The 19,093-nt window shown below is 40.1% G+C and overlaps 1 protein-coding gene and 1 long non-coding RNA gene across 5 annotated transcripts in view; both read left to right on the top strand.

The window, feature by feature from the left end:
• The window catches only part of GOSR1 (golgi SNAP receptor complex member 1), a 34,593-nt gene extending 25,996 nt beyond the window's left edge, over positions 1-8,597 (top strand). For 2 of the 4 annotated variants that reach the window (XM_006059523.4, XM_006059522.4), the window contains exons 8-9: positions 5,281-5,363; positions 8,038-8,597. In XM_006059523.4, coding sequence (XP_006059585.1) covers positions 5,281-5,363; positions 8,038-8,162 — 208 coding nt within the window. In that variant the 3' untranslated portion in view covers positions 8,163-8,597. Of the gene's footprint in view, positions 1-843; positions 1,090-5,280; positions 5,364-8,026 lie in introns of those variants that run through there. The other 2 variants (XM_006059525.4, XM_044939468.2) reach the window with 2 other exon arrangements.
• A 953-nt stretch (positions 8,598-9,550) lies between these two features.
• Positions 9,551-17,968, top strand: LOC123332676. Its single transcript, XR_006549627.2, has 2 exons — positions 9,551-15,366; positions 17,150-17,968. It is a non-coding gene; the product is annotated as an uncharacterized LOC123332676 (long non-coding RNA).
• Positions 17,969-19,093: the final 1,125 nt, after the last annotated feature.

Below are 19,093 nucleotides of genomic sequence, written 5' to 3'. Positions count from 1 at the left end.
GTCTCAACTCTTCAAAATTAAGCATTGTCTAAAGCACTTTTTCAGGAAAGGTAGCATGAAATACATGGAAACAGCAAACATTTGTATTCTTATCATAGACTTTGGTATTGTGTTCAGGGCTTCCCAGGTGGTGAAGGTCCTGCCTGCCAATGCAGGAGACGTAAGAGACGTGGGTTCAATCCCTGGGTTGGGAAAACCCCTTGGAGGAGGGCATGGCAGCCCACTCCAGTTTTCTTGCTGGAGAATCCCATGGACAGAGGAGCCTGGAGGGCTGCAGTCCGTAGGGTTGCAAAGAGCTGGACCCGAGTGAAGCCACTTAGCATGCATTGTGTTCAAGGGTTGTACATGCTATATGTTGTTTAATCTCCTCAGTAACTCATGAGATAGGCACTAATCATTAGATACTATCTTCAAAACAAAAGAGAAGTTAAGGTAAGTAATTTGCCCATAATCACATTACTAAAAATAGTATTGAAGATTCAGATCCTCAAACCTGAGTCTCTAACTCTAGAGCAAGAGCTCTGTCTAAACCACTACTACATTTCCTGCCTTACTGAAAGAGGATGAGCTTTGGAGTATGATTTGGTTTGAAACCTGACTGTGCTACTTAATTAGATCTCTGTTCTTGAACAAGTTTCTTGGAATCTTCATGTTCTTATGTGCTTAAATGAATTGATGATAATACCTACCCTAAAAGATTGTTGTGAAAATTAAAGATAATATGACTAAAAAGATAATATAAGTAAAATCCTTGAATCAAGAAGATCCCCTGGCTGCTACTAAGTTAATTTAAATGGCAGCTCTATTATTAATTTTTTTAAACTGTTTATTTTGATATTTCAGGTTTCAGAAAAGTTCCAGTGGTACTAAGAGTTTCCACATACCTTTTACCTTAGATTCTCAAAATGTTATCATTTTGCCACATTTGCTTTTTCACTTTTTTTTTTCTGAACTACTTGTAAATAAGTTCCACACATGATGCCTCTTTACCTCTGAATATTTCAGTTTCAGTGTTCATATCCTGAAATTTTTATGTTGAAATGAGCTCATGGATTCTTATTGTATTCAGTGGATTATAGTGTGTTCCTGTAATTGAAAATCATAAATTATAATTTTATAATAAGATGAATTTATCATATCTTGGAATTTTGTTTGAATTTCATGCACTCAGTCTTCTATCCCTCCACAGTTTTCACAAAATTGCTTAATTGTTGACTGAAATATCTCCCTTGTGGCTCCTTTGCTTTCATCAGAGCATAAAGTTGGGTCACATTTTATCAGGGATTCTTTTCTTAAAGTTTCCCCATAATTCTACCTATAAAGTTTTACCTTTTCCTTTTGGAGCTATATTTTAAAAACAATGTACACAACTGAATATAAAACTGGCATCAATTTGTTGAAAAGACCTAATATTTATAAGTTTATTCTTAAGCTTTAAATGTGTAATTAGTATTATCTATTGTTGAAAAAATGGCTTCCTATGTATCTCATTGGTAAAGAATCCACCTGCCAAGCAGGAGATGTGGGTTGGATCCTTGAGTCTGGAAGATCCCCTGGAGAAGGAAATGGCAACCCACTCCAGTATTCTTGCCAGGAAAATCCCATGGACAGAGGAGCCTGGTGGGCTATAGTCCATGAGGTCGCAAAAGAGTCGGATACAACTGGACGACTAAACAACAATTGTTAAAAAAAAATGTCTGAGTTTAGTTCACAAGATAGGTGAGAATGTTGAAATTCCAGTAAACATCAATGATTTATCATTTTAAAAGCATTACATGTTATTTGGAATTTGTTTTGTCCCTGCATATTTGACCCTTGAAATAACAACAGCCTACATCTCACTCCACTTGACTCCAGATGGTGAAATGAGATAGGAAAGGATATCTAGATATACTTTGTGTGCTACTGGAAATCATGCATATTCAACAAGATAATAACATAATGTATGATGATAATATCTGTTCTCCAAGGAATACAAAGTGCTTTGCGGGAATTATTTTTTAATTTTCTCTACTTCTGAGTCAGAGTGCATAGGAGATAGTGATAGTCCCAGTTTAAGAAAACAGAGGGATATATGATTCAAAGATTGTTGCTCAGCCCAGGTTTGAATTGTTACTTTTTTCAAGGCTGTAGTACCTATTTTTAAATATCTGGTAAAGTAAATTTACTATAAAACAACTACATTTTAAATGTATCATATTCTACCATAGATAGACACTTAACCTGAAAAATTAGGAATAAGAACTAGTGATACAAAGGATGTTGTTAGTTTCACTCTTCTTATGATCTTCTTGGATCTAAAATTCAATGTGAAGGCGAGGGTGGGATGATTTGCGAGAATAGCATTGAAACGTATATTACCATATGTAAAATAGATGACCAGTGCAAGTTCGATGCGTGGAGCAGGGAACCCAAGCCAGTGCTCTGGGATAACCCAGAGGGATAGTGTGTGTGCAGAGGGAGGTTCAGGATGGTGGGGGCACATATTTGCCTGCGGCCAATTCACATTGATGTATGGCAAAAAAAATCACTATATTGTAAAGTGATTATCCTCCAATTAAAATCAATTAATTAAAAAAGTAAAATTTAATGTGTTATAAAATTGACACTGCCTGCCTCTTTCTGCTTGAATCTTGACTGGTTGTGCTTTAGACCTGGTGCATTCACTGTCCGGGTCCTGGGATGTCTTTTTACCATTATCCTACAATGACCTCCTTAAATGGAATCACTTATTTCTAGGATTTACTGTCTTCTACTTTCTTAGTTTATCCCCTCATTATGTTGGGCCATGTTCTTTAGTAGCTTCCTCAGAAAGAATAAGAAGTAAATTTTTTGGACTTTACACATCTCAAAAAAGTTTCTATTCTACCTATATTCTTTTTTCAATTTTATTTATTTTCTTTTTGGCTGCACTAGGTCTTTGCTGCTTTGCATGGGCTTTCTCTAGTTGTGGTGGACGAAGGCTACTCTTCATTGCAGCGCGTGGGCTTCTCGTTGTGGTAGCTCCTCTTGTTGCAGAGCACAGCCTCTAGGCACACAGGCTCAGTAGTTATGGCTAGCAGGCCCTAGAGGCAGACTCAATGGTTGTGGCGCATGAGCTTACTTGCTCCACATGTGGAATCCTGGACGAGGGATCAAACCCATGTCTCCTGCATTGGCAGGCGGATTCCCATCCACCGGGCCCCAGAGAAGTCCCTATTCTACCCATATTCTTGATTCGTTGTTTAGCTAAAAATCAGAATTGTAGGTTGAAAATAATTTTCACATTTTTTAAGGCATTGTTTCCAGTACTGCTCTTTAAGTCCAGTGCCAATTAAAATTTTATGTCCTTCGTAAATGATGGGCTTCCCTTGTGGCTCAGCTGGTAAAGAATCTACCTGCAATTTGGGAGACCTGGGCTCAATCCCTGGGTTGGGAAAATCCCCTGGAGAAGGGAAAGGATACCCACTCCAGTATTCTGGCCTGGAAAATTCCATGGGTGGTATAAGTTCATGGGGTCACCAAGAGTCAGACACGACTGAGCAACTTTCACTTTCACTTTTTGTAAATAATGTTTTTTCCCTCTGGAATCTTTTGGATCATCCCTTTCCCCCTATATTTGTGTTTAATCTCACCATGATGAGGTTCACATGCATCATTTTTAGTCTGTTTGATGGGCTCTTACAATCTGAAAACTTATCTTTAGATCTGAGAAATTTTCTTACATTTATCATTTTCTTCTCTCCTCCTTATTGATCTTCTTTTAAAAAACGTATGCAATTTATATTTGTCAAATATTCCTAAATAAAGCAGGGAAGAAAAAGAATTCACTTAAAATACAATTACTACATTGGTTAATAATTTGGTGTGCTTCCATATTTTTCTCTCTGTAGCTTTTCATATCTGTGTAAAATGATTTTAAAAATATTAATGTATTCATTTAAAAAGGCAGACACATGTATAGTCATGCATTTAGAAAAAGTGGAATGATATTAATCACATCAAGTTAGTTTGTGCCATCACCAAACTTGTCCATGACTTAAAACAGTAAGTTGTGAGAGGGTCATATGGGTAAGTGTTAACCCCTAAAAAGGGAAGGGGGGTTGCTTGTAGAATGCTAGTTACAGACACTGCAAGTGGGGTTCCTCTTCTTGACCAAGGATAAGAACTGGGTGGTGGAAATACGTGATGGTCTAGGGAGCTGCCCTACTGTAGCCAATTACTGAATGGTGGAACAACAACATGCATTTCTCCTGGTTCCTTTTATCTTTCAATGTATATTTTTTTGAAGTGTAGTTCCTGTTGTTGTTCAGCTGCTAAGTCGTGTCTGACTCTCGTGACCCCATGGACGGCAGCATGCCAGGCCTCCGTGCCCCTCGCTATCTCCTGGAGTTTGCCCAAATTCATGTCCATTGCATCAGTGATGCCATCCAACCATCTCATCCTCTGTCACCCTCTTCTCCTTTTGCCTTCAAGCTTTCCCGCATTGGGGTCTTTTCCAGTGAGTTGGCTTCTCACATCAGGTGGCCAAAGTATTGGAGTTTCATTTGTCCTTCCAATTAATATTCAGGGTTGATTTCCTTTAGGATTAACTGAATTGATGTTCTTACAGTTCACGAGACTTTTAAGAGTCTTCTCCAGCACACTTTGAAAACATCAGTTCTTTGGCACTTAGCCTTCTTTATGGTCCATCTCTCAAATCCATACATAGCTACTGCAAAACCATAGCTTTGACTGTATGGACCTTTGTCAGCAAGGTGATATCTCTGCTTTTTAATACACTGTCTAGTTGGTTCTCCAATAGAATTTTGGAATACAATCTTTTCATAAATTAAGGGCTGGTTGTGTATAAATATTTTGTGATATATTACACATTTGGTTCTATTTTTATAATTGTAATTCCCCACTTCCCTCTCAAAGAGTTTTTCCCAATTAAAGATGTTTTGGTAGCTGGCCCCTTTTAAAACCATTTTAAGAAGCTTTTGTAATGTGTGTTTCGTCAGTTGTCTTATTTCATTTGTTACTTTGAATTAAAAAAAAAAAAAAAAAAACATGGGAAATGGTTCACTGCTTTGTCCAAAAAAATATCGGAAGATAGCATTGGGGATAAAGTGATCATTCAGAAAAAGAACAATGGGAAGATGACTTGGGAAATGATTTTTTTTTTCATGTTCCTTCCCTGGTGCTTTTCAAAGCTGGTGTCATTTACCTTGGTTTTCTGTTCATTTTTATGTGTACAATGAATCCATGCACGACTGTCTTAAACATCAATTGATGAGCTTCTCTTTTTCTCCCTTGCAGCATTGCTATGGCAACAAAAGAAAATATGACTTCACAGAGAGGAATGTTGAAATCAATTCAGAGTAAAATGAACACTTTGGCTAGTATCCTTTTGGACAGTTTGAAATCTGTGTTTTTAGGGGGAAAATCTCTGTGTGCTTCACCACTCTCTCTCTCCCCTGGGCAGATTGCTGTCAGCAGTGACAGTAGAAGTTGTCCGTAATTCTGTATTATGGATGTGCCCTGCGCTTGTACTTTGTGGAAGTTCATACTGTTAGTGCCATTTCTAAAAGACAGCACACCAGACGTTTCATACTAGTAGATCTCGAAAAAAACGATAAATATAATTTCTAAATTATTCACAAAACTATTTTGCATCTTAAAAGCTCTTGAATCCATGTTAGAAGTCTACAGTGTACACTATTTTTACACAGAGGTCATAAATTTTGTGCTTTTACTTCTTTCTTTTTTCATTTTGGAGAATAAGTCAGTGGCATATGCTTAGAAAGGGAGGGAAGTAGACAGCCATACATGTAAGTGCTGATCACTGCTGATTACCGTATTTTCATTTTGCACAAGCTGAACTCTAATATAGATTTGCTGCTTGTTTGTTGTGACCTCTACCTTTTTTAGTTCTTCAGTTTCCCAGTTTAAATTAGTACTACTCATACTCTGAGAAATCCAGCAAGGAAACTGCTAAGACCAAAAACATTCTGTTTCCTTTGAGGAATCAAGCCTTTTAGAGAAAAAAAGTTTCCTTCCCCAATTACTAATAAGGAAAGGACATATAATTTCAAAAGTTGAGTATCTTCTGACCTAGATAATTTGAGGTCACTTTTAGTTTGATCCCTTATTGGCCTAAGGAAAAGAATATCCTGAAGTATGTTGATATTTTCCAGTTTTTGGTGAATCTTGTTCTTACTTTGTGCTTCCCTGGTGGCTCAGACGGTAAACCATCTGCCTACAATGCAGGAGACCTAGGTTCGATCCCTGGGTCAGGAAGATCCTCTGGAGAAGGAAATGGCAACCCATTCTAGTACTCTTGCCTGGAAAATCCCATGGATGGAGGAGCATGGTAGGCTGCAGTCCATGGGGTTGCAAAGAGTCGGACACGACTGAGCGACTTCACTCACTTGTCACCCTAAGTATAAAACCATACATCTAAAATCATTTCTGTTTTATATAGGGCTTTGCAGTTAGTAGAGTACTCTGATATACATTATCTCATTTTATCAGTACAATAAGTTAGAATCATTTCCAAAAATATGTTTTAAAAAAATCAAATAAAATGGGTTTGATTAGTTAGGACTCCATAGAAAGATACTAATAGAAACCTAATTTACACTGACCTAACGAGGAAAAGGAGGGAATTAACTTGTTCATATGTCTGTAAAATTCAGGAGTAGAATTTGGCTTAATGGATGGCTTGGATGCAGAGGCTCAGATTTTATTATCAAGAATCTGCCTTTCCGTTCTCTGTTCCCCTCCTCCATCTCTCATTTCTGTTTACTTATGTGATAGTCTTATTCTCAGACACATTTTTTCCTCGTGCTGATATGAGATGGCTACCAGGGTCACCTCCTGCCAGATCAAAAATTATGAAATTTCTAACAGCTCTGGCACCTGTCCAAAGAGGACTGTGGTTGCCTCACTTGAGTCACTGCCTAACCCAGCCACTGGCCAAGGGGAGGGACTGTTCTCTCCTGCCAGCCCTGAGTGGGTATGCACACCTGATGGCAGAGGACAGCATCAGCCCCACCCAGTTACATGAACTGAATAGATGATTAGAGAAGGAGCAGGGAGAGTCCCCCAAAAGATAAATGAGGTAGAAATGTGTTCACTACAGACAGGGTTTCCTAATGTCAGCAGTTTTCTTCTTTCCTCTGAGGGCAGTGTTGACCCTTGTACCAAGCCAGAAAAGATTAAGTATCTGCTTTATATGAGATTTGTACCTGACACCATGTAAGTTTTTGTAGTCAGAAGCCACTGCTGGAAATGAAAACAGCACAGGACGCACAGGCGTGTGCTTTGATGACAACATACTACCAAGTGAGATACAGTACCAGGTCCAGTACGGTTGTGACTGCTGCAAGACTCCTGAACAGAATTTCCCTCTTGCCTTTTGTTGTGTTCCCCACAAAGGGCAGTCAGAGCAGTTTAACCCACCTTCTGACCCTGTTCCTGCCCACTCCTGCTAAGTGAATTTAAAATTTTTAAATAATTAACCAGTGTTTGATTATACAGACCCTTAGAGTTTGTTCCCACCAATTGTCTGAATCCAGGGGGGCTCATCACCCTGTGGGGAGATCGTGTACTCCTCAAAACCCTTCTGGAAGAACTTCCCAGTCTCCCGAGGAAAGGGATTTAAGAGAGAGAGAGAGGAAGAGAAGGAAATGCAGGATGGTGGTGATGGCTGGCTGTGCCTCCGCCTCCCTGCCCTGCAGCGTTCCTTCATTCCTGGCCACACTGGCTCCACCTGGACAGTACTCCCTCTGCACATGGCAGCAGTCATCACTGCTGCCTCCTCCTCTCTCTCAATGTTTTCCTTTTTGTTATTCCTGCTCGGGTCCTGCAGTGTACCAGGGGACTCAAATTTGCTTGGGACTTTGAGCAGTAAGGCATTGGTGTTTGCTGCAGCTCCCTCAGTGTGATTTTCTTCCCCTCTGTTTCTTATCATTTGTCTTTCTGGACTCCACTGATCTCTGTTTTTTGTGATTCCTGTGACTTTTCATTAAAGAGGCTTCTTCAACATATGACCTTAATAAAGATTCCCCAAAGATCGTTTTCCTGCTGTGAACAGCCTCATCCAGCGAATCAACCTTAGGAAGCGGCGAGACTCCCTCATCCTGGGTGGTGTTATTGGCGTCTGTACCATCCTGTTGCTGCTGTATGCATTCCATTGATGGGACATCCCAGGGACTCTTGACAGCCACCACTTTCACACCCTGATCCAGAAGAAGAAAAAATAGGAAGGAGAAGTTGACTGACCTGCTAATTAGCCTGACCAGCAGGATTCATTCAAGACTGATAGTGATGGACTCTGATGTGCTCAGGTTGAGCGGAAGTCACAGGTTTTCTGTGCTATCTTTTCTAACACACATTTCCCTCTGTTTTTAGTTTCTAAAAAAAAAGATGTTTTGTCTCCCCAAGAGGTAAGTAAACCCATCAGAAACAGAGTTTCCATGCTTCGATGATAGTGTTGAAGGCTGATGACAAGCCAGGTCATGAGGCTGGACTCTTCAAAAAACCAGGCTTCTGTATATCCAAAGACTGCTTTCCTTTCAGCCACCAGATGGAGTTGTGAATAAAAATAGCTTTTTCCTTTTATTTTACACTCATGATGAGAAATCCCAAGTCATTTCTTGATAATCTCTGCTATAAATTTCTACTCTTTGTCCCCAACTTTTTTGGTGTTCAAAGAAAATGGCAGTTTTCAAAGAATCTTTGAGATTTTCACAGGCCATCTTCAGCACAGTTGAGGTTATCTGAAACAGAAGACAAGCACTGCAAAAAAGACTTTATCTTGTCTTTTAATCATGCCCACACTCGGGTTAACTGTATTCCTAGAAAAACCATCAAGAATGATAGGCTTATTTTTGCTCAGTCATTGTTTTTTACTTTTGGTTAATTTCTTCTATTGAGTAATATTTATTACTACAAGAAAACAAAATTCCAGTTCTACCACGGCAAAAAGCCAGTGCCTGTCAGTGCCCCAAACTTTTCCTCCTCATGTCATGGTTAACACTGACAACCAAGTGAGGAATATGCTTGATTTTCATTGAGATCTCTTCAACAAGCCACATGTAAAAAGACAGTGAGGGGCCACCATCCAGATGATTCCATTTGTAAATGTTCCACATGTAGCAGCAAAAGTTTAAGAACCCCTGTCTTATGTACCAGGAATTCTGTGTTCTGTAAAAACCTATTCGTTCCAAATCTGTTAAGATTCCAAATCTTTTCCAAACATCCAGAGAATGAGGGGCTTTACTACTGAAGGAGAAAATATCAGAATCTGTTTCTATCTGCACTATCAGAATCTGTCTTCTGTTACCACCCTGGACAGTGACAAAATCTTAAACCACCCACCAGAATTCTTTTCAAGTTTAACTATTTCCCGGTTTCTGTAAATGTTACAACTTTTCTAACTGCTGCTGCTGCTAAGTCACTTCAGTCGTGTCTGACTCTGTGCGACCCCATAGACAGCAGCCCACTAGGCTCCTCTGTCCCTGGGATTCTCCAGGCAAGAACACTGGAGTGGGTTGCCATTTCGTTCTCCAATGCATGACAGTGAAAAGTGAAAGTGAAGTCTCTCAGTCGTGCCCGACTCTTAGCGACGCCATGGACTGCAGCCCACCAGGCTCCTCCGTCCATGGGATTTTCCAGGCAAGAGTACTGGAGTGGGGTGCCATTGCCGTCTTCGGTTCTAATTGAACTACCGAAATTAGGTCGAAGACTTCCAACATCTGCTGTTCTTACAAGAAAGAAAGCTACTCTTCACCTCTGAAATGTACTGTGGTATTTATAGTATTGGCTTGAGAGCACGCCACAGGAGATAAAAGGATGTTAGCATGCAGTTCTTCACTCCATCACAGTGTGTTCATGGTGACATTCAGATGAACTTGATTACAGGCTGATCGGTAGACTGACCTCTGGTTGGGTACAGAAACAGAGGTTTTTCATTCTGGCATTAGAGTTTCATTATGTTCTGGGAATGAAGAGCAATTGATATATTTTTTTTTAACTATGGGGTTTATTTTTCTAAATATGGGTTGATTGATCAGTCAGTTGATTGGGGATGCCCTTAAAAGAAAATTTAAGTTTTCCCACTGTGAACCTTGAAAGATCAGAGAAGTTCATTTATTAAATTCTCTCCTAGGAGAACAAAACTGCTCTCCCCTGACTCTATTTATCTTTGATTTTTCAGAGAGTCTTGATTGGTGGTTGTGCCTCAGCTAGAATTTGTGGGACTTTGGTTGCTATATAGTCAGCATTTATAAAATCTGAAGTATCATAAATAAAGTTATTTATTTAATTATACTACCAGTGTTTTTTACTGGTCTGATTATTTGGTGCGTTCATGAAAGCTGATGGTGGCATGAGAGTAAAATAGGACCCGCGCTCATCTAGCTGCAGCTGAACAAGTGCTTTGATAGCTGGCAAGCCTTTCCATTAGGGTTATGCTTAAAGGAAGTAATAGAATTATGTTGATTATTTTCTTTATGAAAATAAACATGTTCTTCTAAGGAAGTTGAAAAAGTGTGCTGTAGATGTTGGTGTCAGACAGGTCTGACTAACCTCCCAGTGGTGTAACCCACAGTGAGGTGACCCAGGGCCAAACGCAGGGCTCCTTTCTCCTTTACGGTTCCGTCCTTTGTGGAAGGAAGCCCTGGAGCAAGGACAGACGTGTGTGCCATTGACCAGTAGAGGCTCACTTTGGATCCCATGGTAGCTGATGTGAACTCTTTTCACATTTTGCCTTTTTTCTTTTCTTTTTTTTTTAACAGCTTACTTTTCTCAACTTTTTGCTGTCGTTACAAACCAGTTACTAGGCTCAGGGGCCAACAGTAATTTGCTTATTGGAGCCAGATGCAAGGAGTTTTCTATTCCTTATCCCAAATGTTGCCTGTTACAGGAAGTTACTCTCTCTCAGTCATGTCTTATATAAGCCATGTCTTTTAGGGATCTTAAATCACTCAGAACTTTCCATTTCACTTGAAATGAGAAACCATGGCAACAAAAAGGGCAGGAGATTCCAAAAGGTATACGTCTCTGAGGGTTTGCTTTACTCTGTGCCAGTAACTTTAGTTGAAAATGGTTAATGCATCTATTACTCAAGTTCAAGCCCAGATATTCAAGTGCTTTGGTTGATCTGTCCTGGGTATTTCTATATTCTTGTTACTATTAATGATACTGAGGGAGTCCCTATAACAGGCAGCATTGCTAACCCATATTTTTCTAATGTTAGAAAAGGGCTTTTCATCTCCATTCTTCCTTTCTCCTGCTTACCAAAATTTTCTAAAGAATGTCTTTTTACATCTTGCCCAGTACTCATATCAGACATGGGAGTATGATCCTGAGAGTGGAGATGGGTAATGAGAGAGAGAAGTCAGCATGAAGGCCCTTTTGGTACTTGGAACCAAATAATACTGACTTTAGTTCTTTCCTGTTGGATGCCGAATAGAAAAATGTACTTACTGAGCCTTTTGATGCAGTGACTTCTGGCCTCCCTGGGACTGAGGCACCTCGGCCTTGCACTCCCACCATGAATTTTTCTGTTTCATTGTTACTGATCTCAGCCTGATGAAAAGGACTTTAAAGAACTGGACTAGCCTTTTTGGTTTTCTAATACCTCATGTTTGATCACTAGCCAGATATGATTTCTTGGAAACGGACTGCATTTTCTAACTTGCAGTATGAAGCTATTGGAGGATGAATGGCCATGTCTCGTGTTACACTGAATTTTGTGGCAAATGTAAAGAGGAAATAGATTCTACTGGGAATTAAAATGATTGTGTTCCATTCTTCTTTGGGGGTAGGAGTTGTTTAGCCTGGTCTCCAAAAAATACAGCTTTTCATCATGATCTTTATAAACTAATACTACTCCTTTATGAACCTGCATACCCATAAGTTTTATAGGGCAAAAGAAAATGAGGAACCAGTGACTCTGAGGATGTTACTGGGTAAGAAGCTGAGACAGCTGAGCCATGTCCTGAGGCATCTTTCTTATTTTCTTTGTGTCTACTGCAAAATGTCACTTTCATATCAAAGTGTTTGCATCTATTCCTATCCTATTAGCTCTTAGAGAGGAAGAGAAATCAATTCCAATCACACTTTACCATGATGGAAGATGTTTCCTCATGAAAAAAAATGCCAATACAGATTTTTAAAAATCTATTCCAAATGCACTTTTTAATTTTTTGCTTCTAAAATGGCTTCTTGGAACCAGGTTTATTGTATTTGTACTTCATTTTTGTTCTCATCTAAATGTGCATTTTCTGACTGTATAGAAGAAGCTTTGTTATGTAATTTAATAATAAATTAGAAATCTGAATAGCGTGTCTGTGGTTCTTTGTATCAAAACAGTACCATTGAGGCAGTTTGGGAGAGTGATTATGACATCTTTGGTGTTAATAAGTATTTCTCACAGCATTCCGAAACCCAAGGTGAAATAATATGGACACTGGAGCTATCAAACTATCATTCAAAAACATCATAGGAACATTAATAATTTAGCCCAAGAAGTGAAGGAGAGTCTCCTATCAGAGTGAAACTTCAGGAAGTATGACAGAAATGTCCAGTTGTGGAATTTAGCAAGAAAAACAGGTTCTTGCCCTCCCTAAAGAATGACATTTTATCCTATAGATCAGGAATTGGTTCTCTACCCCCAGGAAATTGAGAATTCCTCATTTCCCATTGCCTCTCCAAACGTTGCCACTCGTGTGTTCTGCATTCTTTTTAAAAATAACAGTAAAATTGAGATATAATTCACATACCAAAAAATTCACCCTTTCGAAATGTACTGGTGGATGTTAGTAGGTTAGTTGTGCAGTCAGCACTACTGTGTGACTTTAGGACATTTACATCACCCTCAGAAGAAACGCGCTCCCCACCAGTAATGACTCCGCAGCCCCCTGTATCCCTTTGATCTGACCACACTGTTTTTCCTTTGTGGGCCACTCCAAATTTTCCCTCCCATCCACTCACATAGCCTCTAAAGCCACCTCTTTGGTTTTTTGACCCTTTTTTTGGCTTCCTAATGTGTCCAGCCCTGTGAATGTACACCTATGTAGACATACATAAAATCCAACACCACTTAGAGAGGGAGGCCTCCCTTTTACAGATCGACAAAAGAGCACACAGGACTAAGTGCTCAAAGTCAGAGTGGACCGTTAAAAAAGGATTTGAATCTTGAGGGCTCTTTTATTCAAAACCTTGCTGCAGTTCTGTCTTAGTTCTACAAAATATGTTTTAACTCATGATCAAGAAGCTATAGAAGAACTACCAATTTTGCCTGATTTTACAGGCAATGCATTTAAAATATTTAAAGCCCAGTGGCTCATTTTCAAGGAATGCTAACTACTAGCCAAGTGGTTCATAAAGGGTTCTCATTTGTAAGTTATTATTTCTTTATGAGAACTAATTCACCGAAGTTGTAGGAAAAAAAATTTTTTTTTAGTGTCTTTGAATCAAACTTCCTGCCCATTTCTTCTAGTTTAGAACCTCAGAGGTCTTCCTAGAGACTGAGAGCTGAGGCTGATCCAGAAAAAGCACCTCAGGACGGTCCTCGGTCAGTGCCACCCAGACCATGTTGTGTCTTTCCCTTCAGGTGGCGTGGCTTTCACAGTCTGCCAGCTCCTACTTAACCTGAATGTTCCTTAGGATCCGAGGTTCTCCCCCATCATGACTCCTCTTACCAGAGATGCTTAGAAGTTTTTTTTAAAAAAAGGGAATCTCACCAAAGGTGTTAGCTATAAGGACATTTTCTCTAAAGCAAGAGCCATGAGAAAAACAAGTGTATTCCTCCTCTTTCTGAAGACAGATTTGCCGACTGAGTTGAAACAGAGAGTAATACACTTCAGCCTGACACCTTCTGCTCCACTCGGCTAAGATTTCCCAACTTTGGCAGAGCTGATGAGCTTGCAAAGCTCTTTATTACTAACTCTCTGAAGACACTTAAAAGCCAAGAAGATTGGGAGCTGAAAGGCTGTCATAACTTTCTGCTTAGAGGATTCCCAGAGATCCTCAACAGTGTTCTCATCATCCTTGTAAAACTGCCTACTAATTTGTGATCCTGATCTGTGCTATTCATTTTCCCTCCTTTGAGATATACAGCTCTTTAGGAAACAGTCACTTTCTCTTAATCAGTATATTTCTTTTAGATTCTCTCAAACATCCAGTGAATCTTTTACTGGTGAAACTGCTTACAGTTTGAGGGAGAGCAGGCAACTATGGTTGGGAGCTCCTTTTAACTCAGTGCCAAGAAAATACAGTTTAAACATAATTATTTCCTGCAAAGTGACAAGTTCTCTCTTAGTAAATGTGGCACTTTTTTTTAAAACAGTTCTCCTCATTAAGGAGAACACACACAGACTTCCCTGGTGGTCCAGTAGTTAAGACTCCATGCTCCCAATGCAGGGGGCACAGGTTTGATCCCTGGTTGGTGTAATAAGATCCTGCATGCTGCCAAAAAAAGATAACAGTCTGAGAATACAGCATTTTGGGGGGTTTTGCCCTGTATCAGTTCTGAGTCCTCTCCCGAAATCTGGGGCCCTGTGATTCATTTCCAGACCGCACACAGCAGCCACCCTCTAGACAGGTGCCCTGCCTCCCATCTAACCTCTCTCTGCCCACTCTGCACATAGCTGCCTAGTTTATCTTCCTAAACAAGTTCTAATCTCTCATCATTCTGTTCAAGAATATTTGGCAGCTTCCTTCCATCCTTACCAATGTATTATAGCAGATTAACATGTGGAGTGTACATGCATGCATGCATACACACATCACACATACAAAATCCTGTACTCTTAGTGAGGGAGCCTTCTTCTTTTACATATAAACAAGCCCAAGAGATCAGGGTCCTATAGCCATCAGCTGCCCTTTGCCTAACCAGAGTTTCCTTCTCTCGCGAGAATCATTAGAGCCACCGGTTGCAATGATGGAAAGAACAAGGCTTGAAGTCAGAAATCCTATATTCTGGCACTGGATGTGATGCTCTCAGACCAAGGGCAAGTCACTATACCACTCTCAGTTCAGTTTTCTTACCTGCAAAATGGACTCAAGCAACTTGATGCAGTTGTTGAGAGCAAATCTAAGATAACAGTGGGACGAAATTGCTCAGAATGTTTTCAAGAAATAGTGTGGGCTGCCCAGACAGTAAAGAATCTGCCTGCAATGCTAGAGACCTGGGTTCAATCCCTGGGTCAATAAGATCCCCTAGAGAAAGGAATGGCTACCCACTCCAGTATTCTTGCCTGGAAAATCCCATGGAAGAGGAGCCCAGCAGGCTACAGTCCATGAGTCACCGAGTCAGACACGACTGAGTGACTTTCACCTTCACTTCACATATATAAAGATGTTGATAACAGCATCGACTGTAAAAGAAAGATGGTAAGTAACCTAAATATCCATCAGAAGGAGGATGGGTAAATAAATTATGTAAATCTCTATCATGGAATACTATGCAGCTGTTAAAAAGGAAAGGTAACTTGCTATGTACTGATATTGAATGGTCCCCAGGATATGTTAAGTGGGGAAATGATATGCCTCTCCCCCAGGGAATATTTTCAACTTCTGGAGACATCTTTGGTTGTCATAACTGGACTGGGGTGGAGTAGGGTGGATGCTTCTGGTGGTAGATAGAAGCCAGAGATGCTGTGAAAAACATTTACAGTGCAAAGGACAGCAAGAGTCAGGCCCCAAAATGTCAGTGGTGCCAAGGTTGAGAAACCCTAGCTCAAACTGCATTTGTGTTAAAGTTGACAGTATCTCCCCAGAGTTGAAGATTACTCAACTGTGTCCCAAAACCACCTATTCCCTCCTTACCACCCTTGACTCACTCGAGCTGCTTAACGGGACCTAGGTGGCACCGTGATCTTCCCCTCCCCTCCTGCCTTTCCTTCCTGCCTCATCCCATTGCTTCTTCATCTCTGCAACACACACATTTGCACCATCCCAAGTGACCTGATGTCCCAAGGGCTTTGTGAATTTCGTCTTTTGGAATGGCCTCCTTTCCAAGCCTGCCTGTGAAATGCTTGCTTCTTATTTTTAAACTCTATGTATGGGAAGTAACTGCTTATTGGGTATGGCGATTCCTTTTGGGGTGACAGAATAGGAACGACATATAGGTGATGGTTGCACAATAACTGGAATGTTTTAAATGCCACTGAATTGTGCTCTATTATTTTTTCTCCTTTTTTCTCTTTTTTTTACAGTTTTTCTTTTATATTGGAATATAGCTGATTAACAATGTTGTGATAGTTTCAGGTGGACTGCAAAGGGGCTTAGCCATACTTTTTAAAATATGGACCATTTTTTAAAGTCTTTCTTGAATTTGTTACAGTGTTGCTTGTGTTTGGGTTTTTTGGCCCCTGAGGCATGTGGGATCTTAGTTCCTCCATCAGGGATCAAACCTGCACCCCTTGCACTGGAAGGTCACATCTTAACTACTGGACCACCAGGGAAGTCCCTGAATTGTACACTTTAAAATGATTATTTTTAGTATATGAATGGCCGATCCATTTTGCTGTACAGTAGAAACTAACCATTATAAAGCGACTATACTCCAATAAAAATTAATTTTAAAATTTTAATTAAATTTCTTATTATAAAATAAATGATATATTTTATGCTGTGTTAATTTCACCTCAATTAAAAAAAAAACACACATAGATGGTCTTTCCTCTGGGAAGACTTTCTGACCTGCTGCTCCTCTGTGCCTGCTATTTTCCTCTGTGATCCCACAACCCCTATCAATCAACATAGTAGGTGCTCAGTAAGTACTGAGAAGGAGAAGGAAGGGAAGAAAGATAAATGGAAGAACCTGGTCGCCCTGCATCCAAGTGCAGTGGTCGTAATGCTAGAAATGAATGTCGTCAGATACTTCGGCCTCTTCATTAACTGCTGCCTCCCTGCTTTACAGCAGCCGAGCCCTTCAGGTTCCTTTCCCTGGGTTCAGTCAGGGAAATTAGGCACTGTGAGCTGACTGATCCACACTAGTAGAAAACTAGAGCTCTGGACTGTTCATGAGACATTGAGGATTTCATGTATCGTATTTAATCATTTATGGTGGTGACGTCTGGGCTCTCTAAGACCCCATCAAGCCGACTTGATCATTTTTATTTAAATGAATAATACCATTCCAGCTTTTTAATTTCCTCTCTTTTCCCTGCAGAAGGTGACCCATGGCGAGAGATGCCAAGCGTGGCTTTCCCAACCTGTTTGTGGTAAAGGATTTGGTAAATTTTCCTTTCTTGCAGACTTGCTGCTTCCAGCCCTGCTTCGCACCTTGGGACGTGACTTAGGCTTGTAGGTGTTGTTTTGCAGACCCCAGGTACATAAGAGCTTCATCCAAGTTCATGTCTTTTTAACAAAGCAGTAGTGAATTAATAAGAAATGCTTTATCTTCCTAGACCTCTTTGTGACTCTATTCTGGTCCTGCTCTTTGCTCCAACCCACTGATGAGTTCATAAAAATTTCACATAAGTTAAAATCCATCTCTCCAGGGGCTGGGTTCTATCAGATTAACATTTAACTCCAAGGAAATGTGGACATTTGCCTTAAAGAAGTTCTTTATCCCAGGGAAGGATCTATATTGTTGTCATTATTTGAATGTCATTAATTATGCTGTGAAACTTTATTTCAGCCTGAAACTCTGCATCTTTCTGTTGAAAATGGCAAAGTTTTAGGAATCAGTTCAGTGGCTCAGCATCTAAGCTTTTTGTTATGCTTTTCCCCTCACAAAATTAATGTGTGTTTATTACAGAAATAAAGATCAAGTAGAAAAATAAAAATAAAAACTACATATTTATCCCCAACATTCTGTGATAATTGGCTGTTAATACATGGAATGTTTTTCATTTTTAAAAATATCTTAAAACACATGCATATTTTAAAAATCGGGATCCAATGGTATGTATTATCTTGTGGCCAGGTTTTTTCATGCAATACAGCATATAGAGCCTCCAATGTCATTAAATTTTCAGCCACAGCATTCTTTGCAATGGTTGTGTTGAATTTCATTATGCAGATGCCCAACTCCTGATTATTTAATTGTATAGATATTACAATATTTAGATTGAAGACAAAAGGAGAAGGGGATGGCAGAGGATGAGGGGCTGGATAGCATCACCTACTTAATGAACGTACATTTGAGCAAACTCCGAGAGATAATGGAGGGAAGAGGAACCTGGCATGCTGCAGTCCATGGGGTTATAAAAAGTCAGATATGACTAAGCGACTGAACAACAGCAAACACTATTTTGGGAGGGGAGGTGGGCCACGCCTTGAGGCACGTGGAATCTTAGTTCCCCGATCAGGAATCGAACCCTTGCCCCCTTCAGTGGAAGCACAGTCTTAACCACTGGACCACCAGGGGAAGTCCTTGGATATAGCACTCTTTTTTAAACTATAAAGTGATTTCCCATTTTTATCCCATTATAAATAACTGAGCAACACTTTGTCTTCCTTTTTAAAAATCTTAAAAGCAGGATACCTTCTGCCAACTCCCAAGGTACTGTTATGTCTGCAACCCCATCGTTTCTTTCTGGATGAGTGTGTGTATTTGTTTGCCTTTTTAAGTTGAACCCAGCTGAGCTCTCCAGTTTGCTGTGAAGAAAGGTCTAGGCTAGTCGATATAAGAAGGGAACCCAAAGGAGAAGGTGCCAGAGTGGAGAGAGTAGCACTTGCCCACTTAGAGCGAGCCAAGGTTGGTTTTATGGAAGCAGGCCTGAGTGAGGGGAACTCAGTGACCTCCTTTGCAAGATTCCTTTTGAAAGGAACCACAGTGCTGTCCATTCTTTGGAACACTCCATCTCCTATTTGTTGATTCACTACAACGATTGTTCTCAATCCTTGTGGCATATTAGAATCACCTGGGAAGGAGACAGTTAACCATATATTGAGTTGGCCAAAAAGTTCATTCAGGTTTTCCATTAACATCCTACTGAAAAACCCAAATGAACTTTTTGACCAACCCTATATATATATGAATCAGAGAAGGCAATGGCAACCCACTCCAGTACTCTTGCCTGGAAAATCCCATGGACGGAGGAGCCTAGTAGGCTGCTGTCTATGGGGGTTGCACAGAGTCGGACACGACTGAAGTGACTTAGCAGCA

Source organism: Bubalus bubalis, chromosome 3 (assembly GCF_019923935.1).
Source record: "Bubalus bubalis isolate 160015118507 breed Murrah chromosome 3, NDDB_SH_1, whole genome shotgun sequence".
Lineage (NCBI taxonomy): Eukaryota > Metazoa > Chordata > Mammalia > Artiodactyla > Bovidae > Bubalus > Bubalus bubalis.
The sequence above is the reverse complement of the archived record's forward strand: the minus strand, read 5'-3'. Positions and strand labels throughout refer to the sequence as shown.